The sequence below is a fragment of the Amblyomma mixtum genome, chromosome 10, assembly GCF_055824585.1.
Source record: "Amblyomma mixtum isolate Tamu chromosome 10, ASM5582458v1, whole genome shotgun sequence".
NCBI classification, from domain to species: domain Eukaryota; kingdom Metazoa; phylum Arthropoda; class Arachnida; order Ixodida; family Ixodidae; genus Amblyomma; species Amblyomma mixtum.
In genome coordinates this window covers 150400402-150427350 of record NC_143021.1, presented here as the reverse complement: position 1 = coordinate 150427350, position 26949 = coordinate 150400402, and the positions used below count along the sequence as shown (strand labels likewise).

Sequence of the window (26949 nt, the reverse complement as noted above, 5' to 3'; positions counted from 1 at the left end):
GAGGTGTCTTTCAGGTACCTTTTACTTGCAAAGAGCAGGCCTAAACATAGTAGGAACGCCACGAACGTGGTGACCGTGAGTATCGCAGTGATGAAATAAGTGAATGACGTATTTGTGTTGCAGCTATTTCGCGGTCACTGGCGGTAGCTGCAGTGCAAACCGTCCACGCTGAACTAAGAGACAAGACGACACTTTTCAGACAGCGCTACACACCAATGTCAGGTCCATAGCAGCTTTGAGCACTGTGGCATTCTTTAACAAGTAGCGTGAAGCGATTACAAATTCTCGCATAGTGCGATTTCAGCAAAAAATTCAAAGTCAATAATTTCGCATACCTCTGGCTCAAGCACCGTTCAACATGCGTGTTTACGTGGCCTTGTAAAACCATGCTGAGTCTATTTACAACACACCAGCGGCAACAGCACGGCCGCTTGTGCTTTGTAGAGAGCGAAAGCGTCGAGGAGCACAGCTTCTACTGTGCTGCGTACAACAGGTAACTCTACTTTTTCCATCTCCTGACAAATGCAATGTGTTGAGCAGAACTCGCCATGTCTGTTGAGGTGAACTCTGACTGCGTCCTATTTTTGTGTTGCAGTTCAAATTGACCGGAAGCGTATATGCCCAAAGTAAAGGCTGCGCGGCGTACCTGCGTGATGACGGAGGGGTCCCGCGGCACAATTCCGTCGGGGCCGGACTTGCCAGTGTTGCTCTCGGTGCGCGTGGTTCGCGCCATGTCGGGCGTGGTCTCGCTGCGCCCGTCCGGCAGCCCTGCAGTGAAGAGAAGAGGGCGCTGAGTACGCATGAAGCTTTTGTTTCTGTCACTTCTTTCCTCTTCTGCACCCAGTTCGATGGTAACGAAAGGGTGCCGTTCTGTTCCTAATCACTTCTGAACCACGGTGCATCTCAAGCGTTAACGAAGCGTATATCCAAAGTCAAATCTATGAGTACGCTAAGGCGGTAACTGAACTCAAAGTGCAGATTCAATGAAAAGACAACAAGCCACTGAAAGCGATATAAATTGGTATTTTTCCCGGTAATCCCTTCAAAGGATATGGTCCTAGAATAACGGTACAATCTCTTGCCCCTGTATGTGTCAAGGCCAACGTGAGTGACAGCGAATTGGCCTAATCATGCCTCAATGCGATGCTTTAGGTAAACACATTTTGGGCTAGGCGTACCGGTCACTGGGGGTGGGGATAAAAAGTAACAGGATAAACAGACAAGACTAACTGAAAGTTTTTACGGGAGAGGAAGCAAAAGGTCCAGAAAGCCGCGAATTACCGAAAAATAGGTTTACCTGATGCAAAATAACACTTGAGCTGTGGGTGTGCGCCTCGCGATAGAAGTATGACGCAGCCTCCATACACCAGACGTCGCTGCCGCGAGCAACTGGAGCAAAAACGGATTCGAAGCTTTGAAAATCGCAAGAAGAAACACTGCTCGTTTAACCATGCCTCTGTGAAGAAAAAAAAAGTCAGTCGCTTTGTATAATTAGACCAGATGCTGATATGTGAGCTAGCATGACATCAGTTGTCGGTTGTAGCTACGGCCTACTAGACGGTACAAGGCTACCACCTATTACCACCCCAACGTCTTCCGTTTAGCTACTGTGCAAGCATCATTCGAATCACGTTCTCCTCCTAACCGTTGATGCTCATTCCGCTTAGCTCGGTGCGCTTAGGGTTGGTGCCGCCCAATTAGCACCCCAGGCTCCCGCCTGGTTACCACCGGCTACACATTGGGAAGTAGGCTACTCGGTGGACAGGTGAGCAATGGCGCAGTGGCAAAATGAAGGTGCTATAGCAGGTCTTGCCACCGGTGGGAGTTAGGTCAATTGTGTTGGTTGCTACCAAGGTTTCTCTTCCCCATCCACTCACGATCGGCAGATTGCCTGCCACCCGGTGGGCAGGGGAGCAGCTCCCACAAAACCGGCTTCAGACCAACATACAAACATACACACGTACAAAGAGACAAACAGAGAACGGCCTAATGCGGAGAACAACTACTAAAAGTGCTAGGAGGCGAGAAACTGCACCGATGAGATGTGGCGAATAAGGTGCCGTACTTGAAATCAAGCAACAAGTTTTCAGTTCATTTTCTAAAAACACTCTCACCAGTCTAGTAAGAAGAGTCTGCATATATCTATATTCTGCTCGGTTTCAAACGCTGCTGGGCTCACCAGCTTACAGAGCTTCTAGCCCTGGCCTCGATGTTAATTTCAAGCTCATGTCGCAACAGTACGACAGCCTTTGGTACGTTTCTTGCACAACCTTTATTGGCGCCCTCAAACGCGAAGCAAGGAGCAGATGTGTGAGACGTGTTCGCTGCCGTGACAGTTTCAGTTTTCCTTTCATACAGCACTGCGTTGCAGCCTTCTTCAGGACTACTGATCGAGGCTTATCAGTGCACGAAATTTGCCCTTCCAAATAAATTGACCGGGTTGTTGCGGGTCGAGCAAAGCTGAAAGGAAAGTTTCCGTTTTACGTATTGGCCTGAAAGAGTGACGGTAACAACAATTTGACAGACTAAGATGGCGGCTTCCATTGATCAGCACCAGAATAGCAGATCATAGGCGTTTAGGCAAGCACTATTTATGACTCAAGACACTGCGTGAATACTGGTGAGTAGTCGTAATGCGATGAGCCCTGTGTTTCTCGCTTATGCTTTTTAAAAGACGCTTAAGAGGAGCAGTCAATCAAACTAAGCTGGTAGATTAACGTCCTGTGACAGCAAATAAGCCATTTTTATAGAAAGCAGAACTTTGACCCGCGAGAAAATTGAAAAAACTGAACTCCTTGCGTTGAGTCCACAAGCCAATACTGGTAACGCCGCATTTTCGTGCCATGCTATTAGAGCGTTAAAGGGGAAGCCTCGTCGAAATAACAGGGAAGCAGCGCGACGAGCGTTGCCGTGAAGGCGGTGTCTTTCGCTTCGCATTCTGACTGCTCAGAGCGAAGCCGTTCTGCTTAGCACATTGCTGTTGCAGTCCCTGTACAGAGCAGTGGCTTACTGGTTTCAGTGCCCGCATCACATTCGGGAAGTGCTTGGCTCGATCCCCACTGCCGTCGAGTACCCCCCACCCCGGTTTTCGAAAATTTACAAACTTTCGCTAGCCATGTTTTAACTTTTCTGAGTTCAAAAGCTAATGTTAGAGTGTCATGGACGGAACGGCCTCTTTGATGGGTTGGTAACTGGTTCCGCAGTCAAACAAGTTAAATCCCCTTAATGCCTTAAAGACGTACTGTCGCGCTCAGAAGGAGCTACACCGCGCGAGCGCGTGGCCAAGCGCTCTGCGAAGTTGCACAGTGGCGTCGATCATGAGGTGTTTCCAACTTATCGAGAGAGAGTTTGGCTGTTCCAGCAAGCGCGCTGGAACCCCTCGGCGCAGTTTTTCTGAAGGACATTGCGGGACATTCTTAATCATTTTTTTTTCGCTGATGAAGAAATTGCAAGATAACGCAGAATGTTTGCCACCGACGAGACATGGCGTGCGAAACCTATCAAAGAATCAGCACCTCCTGGATGCAAGAAGGGCGGTGCGACCGCTCTAGACATGATTTCAGCACTGCTGGAGCGCGTTAGTCTCCAGCGCGAACGCAGAAACAGCAACGAAGTGTACCATGCAGTGTTCTCAACAGAGTGTTAGCACAGCCGCTCCATTGCCGCCGCTGCCGTGGTCCGTAGATGCATTTCGCATAAGGCCGTAGCAGTCTACCTTGTTCATTTACCGCAACTCCTGCGACAGCGCATGTCGTCGTCATCATAAGTTCTTCCCGTGAGCAATTGCTACAGGACACACCGCTACCAAATTGCTCTCTTAAAATGCGTTATGTGGTTCCAAAATTTTACACTGCACTACCACTCAGGTCCCCAAACCTAGATTTCGCAGATCTTTGCCTGCATTACCAGAATACACTGGTTCCCAGTCGGATCATTCATTGAAGTACCAGGAAATACTCTTCTTCGATACGTCAAGCAAGCAAGATACGGTATTCTCCACTATTGTACTTAACAGGCTCTCCTAAAAAATCGTGTGATCTTTAAGAGACGAATTCAGCTCGAGTGAAGAAAGTTATGGATGGCATTAAGACAGCTTCGTCCTGTGAATGCGAACGCCTGAGATGAAACAAAAAGTGGATTATTGTGGAATGAGAGGTCGATTAATGTAGATTGGTAGTAGTCGCATGTGTAAACTGCAATGACTATCTGCAGGACTACAGCGAGCACGGAACGCAAGATGACGTCATGCCAAATTATCGGGAGCACTGTCCCTGGATCCGCCTCTGCGGCCGACGCCTGCCGTTGCTAAAGGCGCATATAAGGTTTTCACCTTGGCTGCGCTTGGGTGGACGTCAATGAGTAATTACCCCCTTATTACAATTCTACTCCACCTTGGGGGATTCCCCTAAACATTTCACCATCTTAAAATAAATTTTCGACATTTCAGTGAAGACAAAAGCTGCGTCACTTTTTTCTTTGTTTTATGTTTTGTGCGGTAGATTTTTTCACGTATACTCAGAGGTGGTGATGAGAAGCCTTCCTTTCGCAGTCAAACAAATGAGAAATATAACAATGACGACTGTAATATTTCTTCATGGAAATAAAAAGCAAACTGGCATACAATACATGCCCTCGCCGAAGTCATCATCATCATCATCAGCCTGACTACGCCAACTGCAGGGCCTCTCCCATGTCTCTCCAATTAACACTGTCCTTTGCTAGTTGCCGCCACTGTATCCCCGCAAACTTCTTAATCTCATCCGCCCACCTAACTTTCTGCCGCCCCCTGCTACGCTTGGCTTCGCCTGTAATTCACTCCGTTGCCTTTAAGGACCAGCGGTTATCTTGCCTTCGCATTACATGCCCTGCCCAAGCCCATTTCTTCTTCTTGATTTCAACTAAGATGTCATTAACCCGCGTTTGTTCCCTCACCCACTCCGCCCTCTTCCGATCTCTTAACGTTACACCTATCATTTTCCTTTCCATAGCTCGTTGCATTGTCCTTAAATTAAGCTGAACCCTCTTTGTTAGCCTCCACGTTTCTGCCCATAGGTGAGTACCGGTAGGATACAGCTGTTGTATGCTTTTTTCTTCAGGGATATTGGTAAGCTCGCCGAAGTAAATTTAGATATATAGCTTAGTACAATAGAACCCTCGGCCAGTTGGTGTAGTGACATATTCAGGAAAACTTTACGCAGATTAAGAAAAGACGGGAGGGAGAAAACACACACAGCCCCGAACCCCTTCAGGGCCATTATTACGGAGAGAGAGAGAGACTTCAGGCAGACACTGGTCGGCAAACTCTTCCAGTCACCTGAGCACGCTTTTGATTGATGACCTTTCGAGCTAGACGGTTCCAATACTCTGGTAAAAGCACATCAAGAGGACGCTGGAAGATTTAAGTATTGGTCTTCGGTAGACACTGAGAAATTGTTTTATTTGGTGCCACACGAGGATTGTTTCTTGGCTGTCCGTGAGTGCATAGAAGTAGCTGGCGCAGTGTCTTTTCAGAACTCATGGGGTGCTTGAGTGACTGGCTTTTTAGATTTATTGAGCATGTACTTGAATACGATGGTAGTCAGGTTTGAGAATGGGTGCTTCGTTCTGAAACGCGGGATATGCAGTGCTTCTTGTGTCGCCCACGTTTCATGCGAGAGATTTTTGGCTAAATTTGACCGAGACTTGAAAGGTGATCTTGACAACCAAAGCATTGTTGATATTTTTTGATGCGTTGATGATTTTCCAGTTCTTTTATAACTAGATATGAACAATGATATTTCTACGGTTGGTGAGTCAGTCTTGGTGAAGTTTTCTGCTTGCTCCAAGACTCTGAATTTTACCCTTGTACTATCACAGGACTACAGCCGACCATTTTTCAATCTAAAATTGTTTTTTACTAATGACAAACCCCTGTGTTGGGCTTATATGGCGCGTTCGAAGAAAGCTTTGTTGCCATTTGACTCATCTTATTCGAAGCTAGTAAAGCTTGGCATTACGTCTCCTAGTCTAAGATCAGCCCTTTCGAAGTCGTGCACACACAGGGTGAAATCCAGTTTTGACCACCAGATTGAAGGTTAGGAGCAAGCCGGATTCCTTAGTTCGGTAATAGGTTCTGTGGCGGAGTCATTGCTTAAACAATATCGAAGGTTTGACAGGGCCGTCGATGTTCCTCACCTCACGCTGGGAAGAGAAAAATACCTTTCCAAGTCCCCAAAAATGTGCACAAGCTATCGCACAATGTCAAAAGGGTGGCTAATAAGTTCGGAGTTGATGTTGTTTATCAGCCTCCTTGAAATTGTCCCGCCTGTGCTCCGTGACCAGCAGGTGCCAGATTAAAAGAGCAAAGAAGCAAAAATGTGTCATCAAACACCACACTGAGTTTGTGCCCTGCACTGTTGGTGTGGTGTATAAAGTTCCACTCAGCTGGGAGCCTGTGTACATAGACGAGACGGGGCGCTGCCTTAATAATAGGCTCAGAGAGCATACCAATTCCCTGTGTTCAAATGGCAGCTCGAACCTGTCGTTGCATTGCCTGAAATGCAAACACTACATTGACAGGAATAAGAAGAAGAAGCAGCAGTGCCATTCTCTCCTCCGTTCTACGGTTGCTATCGGGAAAGCTTGCAGTAGGCTGGCCCAGGAAATTGTGGAGGCCCTCGAGATTTCTACTACCTAAGGCTGCGTGAGTAAAGCATCGGAAGCCCTTCTCAAAAAGGAACTTGAACTTCCTCGCGATAGATAATCCGCTTTTGTTGTTCCTGGTTTCTGGGAACTTCCGCTAAGTTCCGGTATGACTTCGCTTGTGCCTATCACTTTTGCAATATTTGCTGCACCCATGTGCTCGCCGTTTTTTTCCCACACGTGTTGAACTGGATTTTGTACGCTTGCGCCCTTTCTGCTTCTTATGGTGGCGTATCGTTTCCGAGAATGCAGTTGCAAGTTTGCGCTCGTGTGTGTGTGCGTGTTTCTCCCTCCCATCTTGTGCCGATCTGCGCAAAGTTTTCCTGAAAATACAGTATACAATGTGAGTAATGCATACCAGTTGCATTAAAGAAACATGAAAGGCATCAGGAACGCACAAATTGTGCGTGAAAATAAAATGTTATGAATTGAACACAAATACATAAGATCAAAAGCAAATAAATTGCAACGGCAGCACGTAGATAAAGTAATGAAGCAAATACAAATCAACCAAATATTGACTTTGACAGTTGCATTTAGAGATTGAAACGAAATCAAAAAGAACAAAAATATAAGCAACAAGAAATAAAAAGAAAAAAAAGCGGTCGTCACCCATTAGGAGCGGGTCATGGCCCCTTGGACGGCGATGACTTTCTGCATCCTGGACGGAAGCGACGCGTACAGATCCTTGATGGGATTTCATAATTTTTGAGGCGCATCCATTGTTCTTCTACTACGCTCCATAGCTCATCATCCATTGTTCTTCTACTACGCTGCATAGCTCATCAGCGGATGAACTTTGAAATCTTCTTTTGCAGAGCCTGACTTTCATTCTTCCGCATATATTCTCAATAATTTTGAGGTCTGCTCCTTAGGGCACCCAGTGGAGAAACCGCACTCTTCGATCGTATAGGAGCTCATCAACCTTTGCTTTGTAGACAGGTGATAGGTCGTGTTGGAAACCTAAGTCTCCACCAGGAAAAAAGCCCTTCAAAGCGTAATTAACCTTGACATAATCCAGAATATCACAATACCTTACCTATGTCAGGCGTCCTTCAGTACGGTGCAAGACACCAGGTGCATCTCGGGAAACAGCTCCCCACACACTGACAGCAGTGCGGCCACTCGATGCCACTTCAAGCACGTAAAGGGGGTCTTGGCGGGCATTGAGATAGTGCACTGCACGGGCTCGGGCCGGCCCAAAACCCGGGCCCGGCCCGGCCCGCGGGCCGGGCCGGGCCGGTACATAGATAGATAGATAGATAGATAGAACTTTTATTCACGTCAATTGCCAGACAACATAAATCAGGCCTACCAAAGCCTCAAAGGGCTTGAGTGGCAGCGCCTGGCAGACAGCTAACATTGGCAAAACAAAGGAAAATAGAGACGTTGCAATGAACTTTGCAAAAAAAGAAAATGGTCACCAAACAGAATGAAACAAATATATAACTATTACAACATCAAGAAAGATTACAGTGATTTGAAATTAATACAGTAAATAGCTGAAATAACTACGGGGCAGGAAGCAACACGGAGACATACCGCAAAGTTTTTTTCAGGGTGTATTTAGTTTTCATGCGGAGTACAGTAGGAGGCAAGCTATTGAAACAGGCAGGTACATAGTAATGACGTGTGCGCTTACCGTACCGGGTTGAGGAGCGAGGAATGCAGTAGCGGTATTTTGGTCTTAAATCCCGAGCAGGGACATATGGAACGGTGAACTGACTGTACCAGAAGTGTTTTAGCACAATAGTTTCTGTTAATAAAGAGTTAAAACTTGGAAGCTTTAGTCTTCTAAAAATATCAATGTCATTACCAATGGACAGGTCGTAAGCAATATTCTTTAGAAGCAAACGCAAAAGCGAATTCACCCTATGTTGCCAGCGAACCGTGCAGTGACCATAAACAGTAATTCCGTACCTAAGTACACTATAGGCTAGAGCATGTACAACACATTTACGGACAGAAAAAGGCATAAAATATCTAATGTTATACAGGACACACGATACAGCACGAAGCCTTTGGCAAACAAAAGAAAGGTGCGATTTCCAAGAGAGATCACTGTCGAAGGTCAGGCCAAGATATTTGACCGAATGCGCATATTCAACTGGTACACAGTTGCAATTAAGACAAGAGGAAGTATGCAAATAAACAAGGTCAGTTAATTCAACTTGTTTTAATGGGTTATGAAAACAGATCAGTTTTGTTTTAGAAGTATTAACATTAATAAGATTAAACTTAAACCAGTCCATGGCTTTAATAGCAGCTATCTGTAATGCTGTAACAGCATCAGTGTATTTCTTTGCACATGCAACAATAACAGTGTCATCAGCATACTGAAACAGCAAAGATGGCACACTGTTAGCAAGGTCGTTAACGTATAGATTGAATAATAAAGGACTTAATATAGAACCTTGCGGGACTCCAGAGGCAATTACCGTGAAATCGCTATGGAATCTTGAAATCGACACATATTGGCGCCTATCTTGTAAAAAGTTAGTAAGCAGTTCCAAAAACGAACCTCGAAATCCCAGCGCAGAAAGTTTATCAAGCAAAAGAACGTGGCAGATGCTATCAAAAGCCTTGCTAACGTCCAGAAAAAGAGAACATGCGACTTGATTCTTATCAAAAGCTGAATTTAGCACGTCAGAGAATTCTTCAAGAAGAACCGTTGTTCCTTTTCCTGCTATAAAGCCGTACTGACAAGGTGATAGAACACTGTGCGTATTCAAAAAATTCGTCATGGTGAGTAATAGATGCTTCTCAAAAATTTGGCCAATGCATGGTAGAATAGAGATAGGTCGGTAATTACTCATAATGTTTCTGGAGCCACCCTTGTACAAAGGTATAACTTTAGCAGTTTTCATTGAAGCAGGTATTATACCAGTAGAAATGATAGTGTTAAGGATAACTAGTAGAACACCTTTAATTACTTCAAAATTTCTGCACAATTCAGAAATCGTGAGGCCGTCATGACCAGGAGATTTGCTACGTTTAAGACTGAAAAGTATACACCTTAAATCACTTTCAGTAATATCAGGAAGGAAAGCAGATTCCATCACACTGAGAGGCATAGGACAGTCGGTAGGAGGGGTTCGAGATGCACCAGAGACCAGAGAAAAAAAATTGTTGAAGTCATTCGCAATGCTCTGTCCATCTTTATGAAAATGCGAGATGAAATATGTATCATTGTAGATAGCAGCGCTCCCTCCTTTCAGACTATTCACCAATGACCATGTTTTCTTGCTGTTAAAACGTGCGTCATTAAACTGAGACCTAAAGTGGTTGCGCTTGGCCAGACGGATCATGGCGTTGACACGGTTTCGTTCATGTTTAAACTGCAGTCGTAGCTGAGAACAGTTTGGGGCACGTCTTGATCGAGCCCAGAGCAGATCCTTCTCTTTAATGGCTGCCAATATTGCGGGAGACATCCACTTATTGTCTAAATTTCGTTGTTTAACATTCACCATGCGGGAAGATTCTGCTTTGTGTGAACGAAAAACATCGACGAACCGATCATATAGGTCCGCAGGGGACACACTGTGTATAAAAGAATCCCAATCATGCTTTGCTATTCTTTCGTCAAGACGCTTATAATCAAGTACTGAGACCTTTTGCTGGCTGTGCATAGATGCAGGATGGCTGGAACTATCTGTTAACGAGCAACAAATGAAATAGTGGTCTGCAAGCTTGACCTCAACCACAGCAGACCGCACCGACAGGTTTTGAGAACGCACGTTGATGTGGTCGATGCAAGACGCGACCAGCTGCCCAGCTAAGTATTCCTCACGTGTAGGGCTGAGGATTGTAGTCGCTAGCCCCCACTTTGATAAAGTGTCCAGATAATCTGCGACCGTTGACACAGTGGGGCGTAAAATATCGATATTCATATCACCGATAATGCACACGTGTTCTTCGCGGGAGAACGATGATAATGCAAAATCTAGCTCAGCTAAAAAGATTCGACCGTTACAACACGGAGGGCGGTAAATTGTGAGAAGAACCAGCGACAACCAAGGTGTACTTAGGCGGAGCGCAACTACTTCTGCTTGAGTGAAAAGAACACTAATTTCAGAAACGGACCAAGAATCCTTAACAAAAACTGCGATTCCTCCTCCCATTCTTTGTAAACGAGTGTAAGAATATAACTGGTAGCCTGGCAGCGAGAACTGTAGTAACACGTCTGACGAAGCGTTCACTTCCGTGAGAGCAATGACGTCAAAACTTAAGTGAAAAGGGTGAATTAACGCACAAAAATGGTCCCAGTGTTTCCGTATACTGCGAATATTAACATGAGTAAACTGAAATGAATTGCCTGTTTGATACTGAAAGAACTTCCGGACTTCAGAAAAATCGGAACACTTCACGAAACCTGTATCAGACATGGTTATGTTAGTTTCTCAAGATCCGAAAACTTGTTGATGCGAATGAGAGGTGCGCCTTCAGACCGCTTTGCAAGGACCTTCCCATTTTTGGTCCAGACGAACTCAAAACCCTTTTGTTTGCCCCGAGACCTTGCTAGTCGGAACAGCTCGCGATTAACCCGAGACAGGTTATCGTTAAAAAACAGCCGAGGGGACTGGTCGTCTTGCACCAAATCAGGAAGGCCCTTCCGAGCTCCGAGCCATTTCTGCTTAACAGAAACCGACTGAGTCTGTACTAGGATCGGTGGGATATAGTCGCCTCTGGACGGTAGCCGATGGACTGCTGAGATATCTGCTGGTTGAAAATCGGTAATGTTTAGTTTGCCTGCTAAGGTACTTAAGAAAGTGTGCAAGTTTTCATCAGATTTGACCGGAAGGCCGTGAATCTCGAAGTTACATCGTCTGCTGTATTGTTCGAGATCATTTATCTCTCCACTCATCCTGTCAATCACTTCTTTCTGGGAAACTACTGTTGAAGACAGTGATTGAACTTGTGAGCGAAGATCTACAAGCTCAGCCTGATTAGTGGTCACTCCAGCAAGCACAGAGTCATACCGTGACGAAAGGAAGTCAATAGCTGACTGTATGTCCTCGACTGCTGAAGCAACCTTTTCACTAGCTTCCTTGACCAACAACAGTTCTTCCATTTTCCCCATCAGTGCTGATACAGTGGTAGTCAAAGTATCCAGCTTCACATTCAGAGCAGACAGTTGCTGCGAGAACGAACCACCATCGGGGTTGGATGCTACGTCAGGTTGCGCCACCGAATCATCCTTGCATGAAGGACACTTCCATGTTTCACGTGTTACCGTACTCATCTTCTTGTAGGCGTTATCAGTAACTGACGAGCAGTTTTTCCCCAAGTGAAATTCGCCCTCACAGGCACAGCAAGTCATAAATTTCCCATCTTTCGGTATGGCTTTTGAGCAAGAAGTACACAAAGAAGACATGGTGCAGTCAGCGGCAAAACACGAAAAGTGATGAATTACAACAGGTGTAACCAACACTCACCTGCCAAAAGCGAAGCAAACGTTTAGACCGGGACAAAGGTTTGCCGCTGACTGCAACGGTCCACGAAGTTGACGGTCTTTAAATAGTCGGTGATCGGCGCCAGGGGGACATCTTTGGCAGGTCCAGAGCGAATGAAGGCAAGGATGGCTTGCGATGTCGAAACAACAGCTTTCTTGAGCCGCATGCGCAGATCAGTCACCCGAAGCAGTTTTGCCGGGCCTGGGCCGGGCCCGGGCCGGGCTCGGGCTTAAAGCGGCGGACCCGAGTCGGGCTTGGGTCCGCACAGAAACGGCTGGTGTCCGACTATTAATTCACTATTGCTGAGTGAAGTGGGTGGGCTCGGTGGCTGTGCAACCGCACAGTCTAACCCTTTCGCCTTCATCATGCAGATTTTTCTGTTCATCGTTCGCGTGGCCATCCCCGCCCTGCTGTCTGCGCGCCCTGGAACCGCAGTGTTTTCCGCGCATGCCGATGCCAGCAACAACAACAGCCCCTGCTGCAACACCGCAGCCATCATCTCTCCATTTCCCGGACCGCCCCTCGGGCAGCACTGGACACTACCTTACCCCTGGCAAGCGGAACTGCGAGCGACATCAACAGCGGAAGCTATAAAGGAGCAACGCCCGTCCGCGCCACTCTGTGGGCTCGGTGGCTGTGCAACCGCACAGTCTAACCCTTTCGCCTTCATCATGCAGGTTGGTAACTTATACAGTCTATTTGCTAAGAAAACTAGCAATTATCTCTTACTACAGCTACCGAGCCCACAGAGCTGTGTCTGTATTGGTGTTGAATGCGTTCAGGTTGTTCGATCCTTGTTACTTTTGGCTGGGGATATTGAAACAAACCCGGGACCTGATTTTGAAACCGTGCTTGCTGAGCTAAAGAAACTGTCTTCCGGGCAATCTACACTTCTCTCAGAGATACAAGACATGAAAAAACAACTTACGGCTACTGACACGGCAATCGCAGACTTAACAGCACGCATGTGTATCCTTGAGACACAAAACCAACTTATCACTGAGCTGCAGTCGCGACTAGACTCGATGGAGACAGCGACAACAGAAATGTGTGCTCATATAAAAAACCTTGAGGCTCGTGTTGACGACGCTGAGAACCGGTCACGTCGAAACAATGTAATATTTTATGGTATCCCTGATAATGACCCCGCAGAAACTTACACACAATCTGAGGAAGCTGTAATCCATCTTTGTTCCGCTACCTTAGATATAACAGTTGCTTCAAACGATATCAAGCGCGCCCATCGCCTCGGCCGTCACACAGCTGGAAAAACCAGACCAATAATCGCAAAATTTCACTCCCACAAAACTAAGCTGGAAATTCTGTCTAATGGAAAAAAATTCAAAGATACTGTATATAGCGCCGGTGAAGACTTCTCGCCTGCCGTTAGGAAGGCCCGAAAACAGCTTATCACCTTTGCAAAAACCAAATCTACAGCTTATAAACTGAGCTATAAAACCTTGTTTATCGGTCGCGCACGGTACGTTTATGACGAATCCTCGGAAACTGTTAAGGAAATATCATAGCAGCCATCTAGAAAAAGCACCCCACAGCCTCACCCCACGCCCGCGTCCCGGCAGTCACCTCAGTCTACTCTTTCTTTTTCCGTACTTTTCACTAATGTCCGCAGTTTCATTTCTAAGCGGGAAGAAATCTCGAGTCTTGTTCGTTCGTCCAATAGCAACATCTTCGTACTAACTGAAACGTGGCTGACTAGCGAAATTGACGACAATGAGATCCTGGCAGACTTATCTAACTTTAAGCTTTTTCGTAAGGACCGTCAGGGGTCTCGTGGCGGAGGAGTGCTCATTGGTTTTTCTAATGATTTACCATTTTCAATCATTTCCATTTCGTCTGATCTAGAAATAATGTGGCTTTTCTGCCGTTGTCCTCCTCAGTCGGTTCTTCTCGGTGTTTGTTACAGGCCCCCGCATTGTACTCCGGACTTTTCAGAGAAACTTACTAACTTGCTGTGTGAACTTACTGCTAAATATCAAAAGTCGCATATACTTCTCTTTGGTGATTTTAATTTCCCGGATATTGACTGGAGTACTAACACTGTTTCAGCATCAGGCACGGTGGAAGCCAAAAATTTCATAGAAGTGTGCCTGAACTTTGGCCTTACACAAGTTATCTTGGCGCCAACAAGAATAACACAAACGAGCGCTAACATATTAGACCTACTACTCGTCAGTCATCCCGAAAGTGTTAAATCAGTCACGATTCTTCCTGGAATAAGCGATCACGAAGTAATTCATACCGATATAGCCTTAACTCCGCATCGGAACCAAACTTTTAAAAAGACGATCCGTTTGTACGATAAGGGTGACTACGCAGAGATTAATCGTGAACTAGACGCTTTCTTTCAATCTTTCCGAACTAATTTTCATATTCGATCTATCGAAGAAAATTGGACTATATTTAAGAAGAAAATTACTGAACTAACTGATCAGTTCATTCCTAAGTTCACCTTCCGAGAGAGTTCACAGAAACCATGGTTCACTAAAACGCTAAAACGTTTGGAGAATAGAAAGAAGCGTCTATTTCGCGCAGCCAAAGCAAAAACTAACCAGGCGGCCTGGGACAAGTATTACGCAGCCGAAAAGGCATATAATTCATCTGCTCGGAACGCCAAACGTTCCTTTTTTAACAAAGACTTACCCCGAATACTACACACTAATCCTCGAAAATTCTGGGACACCATCAACCCAAAACACAAAGGCGATATCAGTGTCACAAATGAAGCAGGAGACGTGCTTAGTCATGCAGAGTGTGCTCATATGTTCAATGTTGCATTTCAATCAGTGTTCACTAATGAATATGATGCCCCCTTTTCTGTGCCAAACACTTTTATTTATAATGTTATGTCACCTGTTGAATTTAACGCATCGGGAATTCTGTCACTAATCGATAAAATGAAACTTTCATCTTCGGCCGGTTTCGATAATGTCAACGCCAAATTTCTTAAGAATACGAAACTCACCAGTGCCAGTTACTTATGTTTGCTATTCCAGCAGTCACTCTCTTCTGGCCAACTTCCTCGTGACTGGAAAAATGGGAAGGTCATTCCAGTCTTCAAATCCGGTAACACAAATTCTCCATTAAATTATCGCCCCATTTCTTTAACAAGCGTGCCTTGCAAGCTAATGGAACACATCATATTCTCCCATGTCATTGCCTTCTTGGATTCGAACAATTTTTTTCATCCTGCGCAGCACGGGTTCCGGAAAGGCTTTTCTTGCGACACTCAACTAGCCCTTTTTATTCATGACTTGCATGCCAACCTAGATATTAACCTGCAAACTGACGCTATATTTCTTGATTTTAAAAAAGCCTTCGATAAAGTTCCCCACAAACGCCTGTTGTACAAGTTATCTAACCTTAATATCGATCCTAATGTTGTTGCATGGATTAAAGAATTCCTAACTAACCGCACTCAGTCCGTCTTTGTAAATGAACACACTTCCAGCTTCCTTCCTGTAACATCTGGCGTCCCTCAAGGTTCCGTACTAGGTCCCCTTTTGTTTTTAATATACATAAATGATTTGCCCTCGCATGTGTCTTGTAAAATTCGCATGTTTGCTGACGATTGTGTTATTTATGAAGCAGTTAATAACAATTCTGATCAATTATCTCTCCAAAACAACCTTAACAAGATTCGGGATTGGTGTAAAATTTGGCTAATGGAGCTTAACCCTCACAAATGCAACGTACTCTCTTTTCATCGCCGCCGTAACCCGCTCGTGCCCTTCTATCACATAGACTCCGTTCCCGTGCTGCCAGTAGAATCATACAAATATTTAGGCGTAACTTTGTGCGCTGACCTTTCCTGGAAAACGCATATAACTAACATCATTTCTTCAGCCAACAAATCCCTTGGTTTTCTAAAACGTCATCTACACGATGCGCCCATGCATGTTAGGTTATTAGCTTACGAAACACTTGTGAAATCGAAATTAGAATACGCATCACCCATTTGGCATCCACATCAAGCTTATCTAACCAACGCATTAGAAATTTTGCAAAACCGCGCAGTCAGATTTATTCATTCTTCATATCATTACAGCACGAGTGTTACATATCTGAAATCGCTTTCAGGCATACAGCCACTCGAGCTGCGCCGCCGCACAGCCAGTCTTTTATTATTTCACAAGTTCTTTTACAGCCATCTACGAACTGCACCCTACATGGTCCCTCCGGCACGCATATCTCACCGCACTCTCCATCCACTCCAGATCAGCCGTCCACGTGCACGCACAGTCACCTTCGCAGCTTCATTTTTTTCACGCACCGCCGCGGACTGGAATGGCCTTCCCGCTGACATTGCAACAATAACCTGTCCCGCGAACTTCGCACGCAGAGCTAACACCTTTTTGTCATCATCATAACGCATGATTACTTTGTCGCACCAAACGTTGTACCCACCCCTTATGTAATGCCCCTGAAAAGGGGTCTTTAAGGAAATAAAATTGATTGATTGATTGATTGATTGACAACTGCGGCATTGGAGCAGCGACACGGATGAGCTATGGGTTATAATACGCGCTGAGAAAAAAAAAACTAAGCTTTACTACTTGACTTATTTATTTCCTTATTTCCACGCCGCGGTGGCTCAGTGGCCAAGGCGCTTCATTACTGATCCGGGGAACCAGGGTTTGCTCCTAGCCTCGGCGGCCGCCTTCCAGTCTAGCCGGCCAGCATGACAGCCGCGTTCTTTGCAGTATCACTACTCGTTGTAGAAACCCAGGTGGTCGAAAGGATCCGGAGCCCTCTGATTCGGGGTCTCTCATAGCCTGACTCCCCTTGCACCCTTAAGCCCCAAAAACATAGCGTTTATGTTATAGCTATATTTTTCTCTTGTGAGAAAATTCACAAAGTTAGTTTGGTTTGGTTTATGAGGTTTAACGTCCCAAAGCGACTAAGGCTATGAGAGACGCCGTAGTGGAGGGCTCCGGAAATTTCGACCACCTGGGGTTCTTTAACGTGCACTGACATCGCACAGTATACGGGCCTCGAATTTCTCCTCCAAAGAAATTCAACCGCCGCGGCCGGGATCGAAACCGCGTCTTTCGGGCCAGCAGCCGAGCACCATAGCCACTGAGCCACCGCGGCGGCTAATTCACAAAGTAAAGCGCATTTGGTTTTCATTTTGATGAGCTGACCGGAACGTCTCGTAAATGAAATAGCCACAAAAGCTCCCGACAGTTTGGGAATCTCATCTCATAACCACATTTATCCCTCCTGGCTTCTCCAGCCTGGTTGTCATGACAAGTGTTTTTTCACGTGGTTCACGCGTTATCTTCTGCTCCACCAGTAAGAGTAAAATTCAACCGGTCTTAATTGGCCATTGATCGTTCGTCGTCCCAAAACATACGTATACACCATTAGAAATGCATTCGGGAAGAACATATTAGTTTACGACGCTTATAGTCTTCAAAACAGACACCGTGAAATACTGAAGCCTTTTAGCATTTCGTTTCTGCTGAAAGGCGACCAGTTCGGCTATGAGTTCAACCTGTGAGATCGCGTTCACTAAAATTGTCATCCCACTGCTTGTTAGGCAGCTTTAATGTCTCGGAACTTCCGGGCGGCAAAATATAACTGATTACAATCATGGGGAAATGCAAAGTAGTCTGTTACGCGCGTATGCAGCCCTTTTTATTTGGCTCTCGGAACTTCCTAGTTTATCTTTGCGTACCAACACGAGATCACTGTGCAAAAGACGGGCATGGCGAGCACTGCTCTTAATGACTTACTTCTGGGTTAAAAAGAACCAACTTTCTGCAAGTCAAACTGTGGTTTCAGAACCTTTGTCGGCCAGTTTCTTATCGGTCTAGTAGCAGTTTACTTGCTCAAAGTGACAGTATATCTCAAGCGTAACTGTGAAACGGGCCGGGCCGGGCCCGGGCTGGGCTTCACTCGAGGATTCACGGGCCGGGCCGGGCTCGCTAGAGCGATAATTTAGCGGGCCTGGGCCGGGCCCGGGCTTGAAGCCGCGGGCCTGGGCCGGGCTCGGGCTTCAGGTCTCGGGCCCGGGCCGGGCTCGGGCCTCAGATTGAGGCCCGTGCAGTGCTGTGCTCTACATTGAGAGCGTGCCACACTGTTTTTGACCCCAGCTGGTTGTGAAGGTGGGCTAGTCGGAAAATATTACACTTTTCCTTTCGTCCGTGGTCCCAGTAGCATGCTAAATGGCGCATTTAAGTCAGGCTGCCATGACTGCGTCAGACAGAAGCGGCTTCTGCGCCGCCACATGCCTCTTCACGTTTCTTTCTGCCAGCATTCGTTTTAGTGTTGACACACTCGCAGACACGCCAGCGGCCGCACCTCTCTCCTTGGCAGTGCTGAAGGGGCTCGCATGTGCGGCGTCCATAATATTCCTGTGATGCTGTCGTTGCTCGGGGGTGACGCAATAAGGAGCGTCACTGATGCGGCCTTAATCCCTATAAGCCTGGAAACACGGCTGACAGTCTTACTTGACCTCCTATTCCACTATTTGGCGTTGGGTACATTGCTTTGACGACAGTTCCAACTATTCGCATTCGCTCAGTATTAGGCATCCGGGACAATATGCGAGCTGGCGACCGTACTCATATTTAATCTGGTCGCTACAAGGAGCCGCTTAAACGCACCTTACTCCGCGGAGCTTCAGTCTAACATTTCCTTTTCAGTCGATGATGAATCGCCAAGTGGGTTACTAAATACCACCGATTGTGTGAATCGCGACTGGCCCGAGCACAAAGTTTGGGCGTGAATCGACGGTTACCGTTATTACTTTCGAAACTGATGTCACAACGAGACTAAGCGAGGGTGAAGGGGAAAGCAAGCAAGTGCAGTCGATGTGCACTTTAAAGAACAGCTACACTCTCTCTCTTGATAACTCGGAAACACAGAACGATCTTCGCCACTGCACAACTTTGCAGAGCGCTTGGTCACACGCTCGCGCGGTGTAGGTCGTACTGAGCGTGATATTACATGCAAAAAAGGCATCCTTCCGTCAGATGTCTTCGTTGTTTACTTCGGCGTGCTTCCGCGCGGCTCGGGATCGGAGCCATGCTCTTGATGACGTCATCAGAAGGTGAATGCGAAAGAACAGTTCAGAAAATTGAGAAAATTAGGTGAATGTACGTCATACCACCGGAAAAAGAACCCTTCACAAAATTGAGAAAACTGGGTGAATGTACATCATAGCACCGGAGAATTTCTGAATTAGGAACTTCATTTACGATTTTCTCAGCAGAAAAAGAACGTTCTTAGCATCCTCAAAGCCAAATAATTATGTTGAGCGTGACCTGCTATTCCTCTTTAGCAGTGAAGACTAGAGTGACAAGCTGCTCGTTGCTGCTTTTCAGTCGGCTAAGAGCGCAATGAATGCACCCCCAAAACTCATTGATGTAGACGCACCACCATCCAACCCTGAACGGCGTGCTCTATCGCTTAACTGCTAAATGCGCAGCCTCGAAGATTGGACGGCCAATGCGGAAGAACTCACCTTTGATGACGGGGTCTAGTAGCACAAGGCAGAGCTCGTCGCAGATGCTATCCACCAGTGCGACAAGCAGCAGCGCGGTCACCAGCGAGTTGAAGACGAAGCACAGCAGCACGCTGCCCAGAACAGTGCCGCACACCAGCCTAGAGGTGACCGGGGAAGGCCAATTCGGAGGGTCCAATCGTCGTCGTGCAGGCATTGCGTACTCGTTCATTTTCTCATTCACTTGATGGCATTGCCCTCAAAACAACAGACAACAAGAATATCGCACGAGAGTGTCAGCAGGAACGACATAACACTGGTCACAGAATCGAGCTGTACTATCAGCGTCAAATGAAATGCGAAGAAAACACCTGAAACGCGAGCACAAAAGAATCAAGCATTTAGAGGATGGAGGTGAAATACAGGTGTGGGCTATTGACATTTCAGAAGAGCGGTCTTTTCGGCTTCGATGGGAAAATCAACTGCTCATGTATTTTGCCTCTCTAGTTTAATATCTGTGATTTGTGCTGTTCGCGTTTCAATTGATTTGTTCGCGTTTCAATTGACGCTGACAGTACACCACGATTACGCTGCTGCTACTCTGAATAACAGGTAACATCAAATAAAATAGCAACCAAATTTCCCGGGCTTCTGGCCTAGAAGAATCCCCGAAATGTCAGCCCGGCAGAGCCTACAGCGATCACTCTTTATGGGAGTGTACCGCTGTGCAACAAAATCATTTAATGTGTATCTAGATCATCAGCAAGCCAACGCGGCAAAAGGCGACATTTCGTTATTTTGTCACCATCGTTGTCTCCATAACTGCGGTCACTGCAGAACAAAGGCCCCTCACGTGTCCATCCAACTGACCCTGTACTTCGCCAGCTGCGGCCACATTATCCTCGCGAGCTCCGTGATCTCATCTGCCTTCCTGCCTTTCGGCCGGCCCCTGCTACGCTTGCCTTCTCTCGGAATCTACGCTGTTGCACTTAGCGACCACCGCATACCTTGACCTCGCATTACATGTCCTGCCCATGCCCATCTCTTCTTTTCCATTTCGATATAGGATGTCATTAACCAGGATGTTACTTAGCACCGTCAAACTTTTAAATGGCGAATCATAATAAATGAACATATAGCTTCCCTATCACGTCCACTCTAAATGAACATAAGGCCGACAAGATTGGGCTCTTCTAAGCAGAGAACAAATAAGCCAAATGCGCCTTGATGACTAGAAAACTGGGTTTAAAAAGCATAGGTTGACACAACGTTAGTTGGCATTAGGAGTGGAAGGAAAAAAAAGGTACCAAAATTATTTCGCAACAGAGAAAATTACCCCCCCCCCCCCCCCGCACGTAAAACTTAAACTTAAAACCACCAACACAAGGAACTCCAATTTTACACACGAGTGGCCCTTGAGATGCCTTGAGATAGATCGGAAGCTCGCAGGTTAAATAGTGCAAGTCCACTTTGTTAACAGCAGTCTGGAGTATTGAGGGTACATTTCACACCTGTAAGTTGTGTTCTTGTACTCGGTTAAGTGATACTTCATCAAAACTTCTTTTTGGGCTGGTTGGTGCATTCTGAATCAAAGCATGTAACCGCAGAAGAAAGAACAGGACACAGGTGGGTAAATGTTAACCGCAGTTAATTTTTTTCACGTTCACTGTTCTGTTAGATATTTGTGCATTATCGACGGTCACCGTGGTAGAAGCATATGTTAAGAAACAGAGTGCAAACCTTCCGGTTCCGGGGCCCAGACGAGCCAGCACGTGTAGGGCGAGCCGTCGGGACAGCGTCGACTCAGCTGCGGCCACGGCGATCACAGTGGCTGAGATGAAGTACAGCTGCGAGGGCTGCCACAAGAAGGCAACAAGGAAGCGGCAGGTATTAGTTCTTCGAGGGACAAGCAAGAATATGCGCCGCCGTTGCAAAGCCCTGACCACTGTCAAGTAGAATCAGTACAGTGAAACATGGCGCGGTTGCAATGACGTGAATCATTTTTTTTATCTTTCCTTCTACTCTTCTTCCTTCAATTTCTTTCTATGTCGGCAGTAATAGGGATCCAGCTGGAGCCACTCTTCAGGCCAACGCAACTTTAGCGCGATAGTGTTAGAGGTCTCCAATAGCGTTTGCGGACCGCGAAATTGTCGGCGTGCCGAGAAAATAGGGATTGGTCGAGTGGGACGTCACCTGACAACCACATCTCCTCATGTGGGTCATTCAAACCTCCAAATCACACAGTGCCACAGAAATTACTTTACTACACAATTCACCATAGTGGTGCGCAGGGTCACGAAGTCTTTTCATCTTCATTACGTCGTTACTATGAAGAAAAAAAAAAGGCTGTTGCGTTGAAATGAAAAATGATTGAGCACGGAATCGAAGAGCTGCCGCTCGGGCGTGGGCCGGACGTGCTACCCCTAGAGCAGTAGAGAACGTTCGTCGAACGCGGCTAGAGGGAAGCCCCGTGTGTCTTGTGGTAAATTAAAAACAAACGGGGCTTCCCTCTAGCTGCGTTAAATTAAAAACAAACTCTTTAATTCCCCTCATTCCCTTCCCCTGTGCAGGGTAGCCAACCGGAATCCTTTCTGGTTAACATCCCTGCCTTTCCGTCTCTCTCTCTCTCTCTCTCTCTTAAAAACAAACATAAACAGAAAACTAGTATAAAATAAAGAATGGTCTCCGTTTCTTCGAAGTGACAAGCAAAGTGGGCCTAGGGCCGATGAAGGGACCCGTTACCGCTATTGCGTCGTAACTATCAGACGGGGTTTAGTCTTCCGCGAAATTTTCATTTTCCCATTTGGTCGCAGCAGCAGCTGCAGCACCAAAGGTGTTCGCCATGCAAAACAGGCGATGCCAGTGAGTGTTGAAGAATTCAAAGTTGTCGAATATACTCCGGGGCTCTCCACTACGACACCTCCTTCTTTTTTCCATAGCCTCCATCATCTTTTAGGTAAGGCAGAAGTAATTGCTTGGAGTGTGACTTTTACTGCGCCATTCTTTGCCACTATCTAGTTCTAGTTACCGCATACGTGTACAGTTCCGAGCACGGTGCTTCGCCTCAGCTGCATTTATGGCCTCTCCGTAATACGACTGATGTGCTAAGTAACAAGTGGCGGTTTTATCACTGCGGCTGTCGCTATTGCTTACGTGGGCACAATGTCCCGCCTTCCTGTCTTTAGAATCTTTTCCTGGAAGGAGTTTCTAGGCATCTGACGCAGTCTTCTTGTGGCCACGTGCCCCCCTGTTAAGTTGGCGCGAAGCAGGGGCCGCGTTCGAACGCTCAAGCGCGCTTCATCATACGGCGACTACTGGAAGCCATGGAACGGAGCCAACACAACACGCACTGCAATAACTGTAAACCAGAAATCAATTCTTTTCCTTCTTATGCTTTTTCAGCTGTCGCACTTTAGAAAATCTCTAACTTGAACGGCAGATAGAGGAGTACAGACTAGAATTACAAGACAAGCAATGGGGCCAAATTTGCGATAAAATGAACGGGCATATGAGCAGTAGAAAGACGTGGCAGCTACTACGTCATCTATTAGGCCCCACACAGACCAAGTCTACCCAATGTAGCCAGATTACGTGACTGGTACACCAGTACACGGGCACTAACACGGAGCTTCTCGAGGACCTACGGAGGCACTATGTAAACCCTACCCCTGGTGACCCACTCCCGGATTACCAGGGGCTCCCCAACGATGAGTTAGATGCCGACATCATAGACGCCGAGGTGTGGTACGCCCTCAGTCAACTCCGCACCACCTCAGCAGCCGGACCGGACGGAGTTACAAACAAAATGCTTAGAAACCTCGATGCCGGCTCTGTCGCAGCTCTCACAGACCTGTTCAACATCTATTGGCGCTAAGGCAAAATACCACAGGATTGGAGACACGCTAAAGTCACCTGCATTCCCAAACCGGGCAAGAAACTTTCTATAGAGAATCTTAGACCCATATCAGTTGATGGAACACGTAATCCTTCACCGCCTTCAAGGGTTTGTGGAAGACAACGACTTACTGCCCTCCACCATGATCGGCTTCAGAGCGCATCTATCTACACAGCATGTCATGCTTCAATTGAAGTCCAACATCATAGACCGCGTGCAAGGGACGGGCACGAAGGCTGTTCTCGGGCTAGACCTGAATAAGGCTTTCGATAAAGTCTCGCACGAGGCTATCCTCACGAACCTATCTAACATTAATCCCGGGGTGCGGGTATTCACATATATCCGCTCCCTCCTCTCAGAGAGGAACGCGGAGCTTGCATTGGGTTAGATCAGGTCTGACCCCATCCCCCTCCGAGGCAGAGGAACACCCCAAGGTTCAGTCCTCTAGCCTTTTCTGTTCAATCTGTCCCTCATCAACTTCCTTCAAAACTCGCCACCATACCCGGGTTGCATCATACGCGGACGACATCACTCTGTGGGTAACAACAGGGAGTGACGGCCCAGTGGAAAGTACATTGCAGCACGCGGTACACATGGTCGAAATATACGCCCAAGCTGCGGGCCTCTCGTGCTCGCATCAGACATCTGAACTTTTTGTACTCAGAAACAAACCGAGAGGCATACACCTCCAAAACTACGTTCCCCCTCCTCCGTTAAACGTATGCGTAGGAGGTTTGCCAGTGAAGGAGGTATCCACCATACGCATCCTAGGGCTATACATGCAAACCAACCGCAAGAACACCCAAACTATTGACATACTCAAATCTACTGTCACTATGACGACGAGACTCATCAGACGAATAGCCAACCGCAGACGGGGCGTCAAGGAAAAGGACCTCTGTCGTCTGGTTCAGGCCTTCGTTCTCAACAGAGTTCGATACTCAGTCCCCTACCTCCGTCTCTATGCAGTGGAGAAGCATAAAATCGATAGTATCACCAGACAAGCGTACAAGACCGCCCTCGGTCTACCGCGTTACACGTCAACAGAGAGGCTCTTAGGGCTCGGCATACACAACACGCTAGATGAACTCGGCGAGGCACACCTCACGACACTAGCTAAGAGAGTCACTCGTACTAGTGCGGGCAGAGCCATTCTCTCCCGACTAGGAATGGTCAACGCACCTCCGAGCGGAGACGCGAAAACTCAGCTACCGAAACATATCAGGAAGAACCTGCTCATAAAACCCCTCCCCAAGAACATGCGTCTCGTGCACCACGAGGGACGTCGTCGGGCCAGAGCTCGCGTTCTGCATGATAAGTACAAACAGCACTCGGGAGCGGTGTACGTGGATGCCGCGGAGTACCAACACAAGGCCTACGCTTTGGCGGCGGTGGATGGGCCCGATGGACTGCTCGCTGCCGCGACGATCAAAACAAGCTCCTCTGAGATCGCGGAGGAGCCGGCATGACCTCTATTCATGACATTACCCACCATTACACCTTGAGCAGGTGAGTTTATCTCCCTCATGTGCCCCTCTCAATACGAACCCCAATGTTTCCGCTGTGGCGAACGCGCCACTTACGACCACATCTTATGGGGCTGTAGGGAAGCGCCGCCTCCGGCGGAGCTTGTACAAATCCCATCTCTCGAGCGGTGGGAGGCTGTGCTGGCCAGCTCAGACCCGCAGACGCAAGTCCGGGCCGTCGAGTGCGCCAACAAGGTCACCAATAGTCACGCCCTAGCGGCCACCTAACACGGCCCTCCGATCACCAAGCTCTTCTTGACGAAATAAATGTTTTCCAATCCAAATTTAGTATTGCGTATGACCATATATATATTTCAAAACACAAAGAAAACAACCCAATCGACGCGCACCAACATGAAACGCAAGAGCTGCATCTCCCTCACGCTTAGGTACGTTTCCGCGTACGACCTAGTCTGGGACTTTGAGAAACCGACCAGTGAGGGAACATTACGGACCGCGGACTCGTGCCTAAGGGCCGCTCACCCCTAAGTAGATGGCGCAGACGTCCTGCGTGGACATTGGTCCCAACAGGGGCGCCAGGCAGACCGGCAGAAGCGCGCTGATGGCTGTCGGTATCTCGTTCAGCAGCAGGTAGCAGTTGAGCAGGCACATCTCGAACGCACACCGCAGCTCCTGCGCACATTGTCAGACGGGGCAGGTGGCCACGTGCATGCTCCGTTAAGTAAAAGGAACCAAGCAAAATACCCAGTGAATGGTGGAAAATTATGACAAAGAAGAAGAAATGAATATCACGAAGGCAAAGGGATGAGGGAAATTCTGTACCTGGACCTTCTAGCTTAACTACGTTTCTCAGGAGGCCGGATGAGCAGTAAACAGAACTTTGACACGAATTTCGCGCCGCTAATTCTATATAAAGTATAACTTCATATCGGGTAATCAGCCACGGCAGTAATGCTGTGGTCGTACAATGTCACCTTTTGGGCACTTGGAACCTTGTTCAGGTGAAGCTATGGGAACTGAGTAGTGGGAGCTATAACAAAGTGTGGTGTCTGTGGACACTGGATCTGGGTAGCCTTTGGAGCACATACAGCTAAGGTCAATAGTTAAAAGCTACGGATTCCTTCTAAAGCGTGCAGTGGGGCTGCTGTTGCATCCACAGAAGGCTTAAATTCCAGACAAGTCAGGATGAAGACTGACATAATCTTCAGGACATTTTTGACGCTGGAGTTGCATGACCTATAGCATGGAACAGAAGCAAACACTTTGGCCTTTAAACTTGTCAAAAAGCCTGTACACGGGTGCTATGCTCTCTGTAGCCGCTGCTAACAATTTGCCTGGAAATGGCGGCAACAGCTCCGGAATGGCAAGGCGTCGAGGTATCAGATTTTAGCTTTGCTTTACCAAAATGAGCGCTTTTATCAGCAGTTGCCCGTAACGCCGTTCGCTGGAACGCACGACGAATAATTCTCGCCATGTTTCCAGGTCCATATCGTTATGGGCTGCCAAGTGTACGAAATACGCCGCGGCGTAAATGTGAACTCCATCTGTAGACACAGGCAAGACTCACATGAACTAACAGGTGTTTGACGAGCAAGCTGCTAGGTAAGCAAAACTGGGCGTACGAACCGGAGACAGGTACATGAAAATGGGTGTCAGCAGCACCGGCACGACGACGAGCACGACACGTCGCCATTGGTCACGCAGCTGCCGGGAACAGCGATGGTCGGCCGTCATCGTGTTGGCCTGTGGTCAAAATTTGTAGAGTGGTTCTGTTCTCCTACATAAAAAAAATGAGACCACCGCCACCATGAGTTGTTGTTGTTGTCACCTTAGTGACACGACACATACCAACGGGAGATTTGCCAGGTTTCAATCAAATGGACCAAGAGAAGAGGTTAAACTGGTGCAAAACTAATGGTTGTGGTGTGGGAAATTAGTCAGAGCTAGATTAATTAAAGAGAAAAG

At 47.1% G+C, this 26949-nt stretch overlaps 2 protein-coding genes across 2 annotated transcripts in view; one reads left to right on the top strand and one right to left on the bottom strand.

The window, feature by feature from the left end:
- Nucleotides 1-26754, bottom strand: part of LOC149327355 (solute carrier family 13 member 2-like) — a 102231-nt gene extending 75477 nt beyond the window's left edge. Inside the window, exons 1-6 of the mRNA XM_089564853.1 lie at nucleotides 26611-26754; nucleotides 25507-25656; nucleotides 21343-21458; nucleotides 19624-19763; nucleotides 1298-1389; nucleotides 647-768 (exon numbers count right to left, since the gene is read on the bottom strand). Of these exons, the coding sequence (XP_089420979.1) occupies nucleotides 647-768; nucleotides 1298-1389; nucleotides 19624-19763; nucleotides 21343-21458; nucleotides 25507-25656; nucleotides 26611-26718 (728 nt within the window). The 5' untranslated portion in view covers nucleotides 26719-26754. The remainder of the gene's footprint in view (nucleotides 1-646; nucleotides 769-1297; nucleotides 1390-19623; nucleotides 19764-21342; nucleotides 21459-25506; nucleotides 25657-26610) is intronic.
- On the top strand, nucleotides 12492-14192 carry LOC149327356 (uncharacterized). The gene has a single exon (XM_089563848.1). The coding sequence runs from the start codon at nucleotides 12500-12502 to the stop codon at nucleotides 13658-13660; it is 1161 nt and encodes a 386-aa protein (XP_089419974.1). The 5' UTR covers nucleotides 12492-12499; the 3' UTR covers nucleotides 13661-14192.
- Nucleotides 26755-26949: the final 195 nt, after the last annotated feature.

Coding starts and splice junctions, on each gene's coding strand:
- LOC149327356 (XM_089563848.1), top strand. CDS start 12,500: ATGCAGATTTTTCTGTTCATCGTTCGCGTGGCCATCCCCGCCCTGCTG.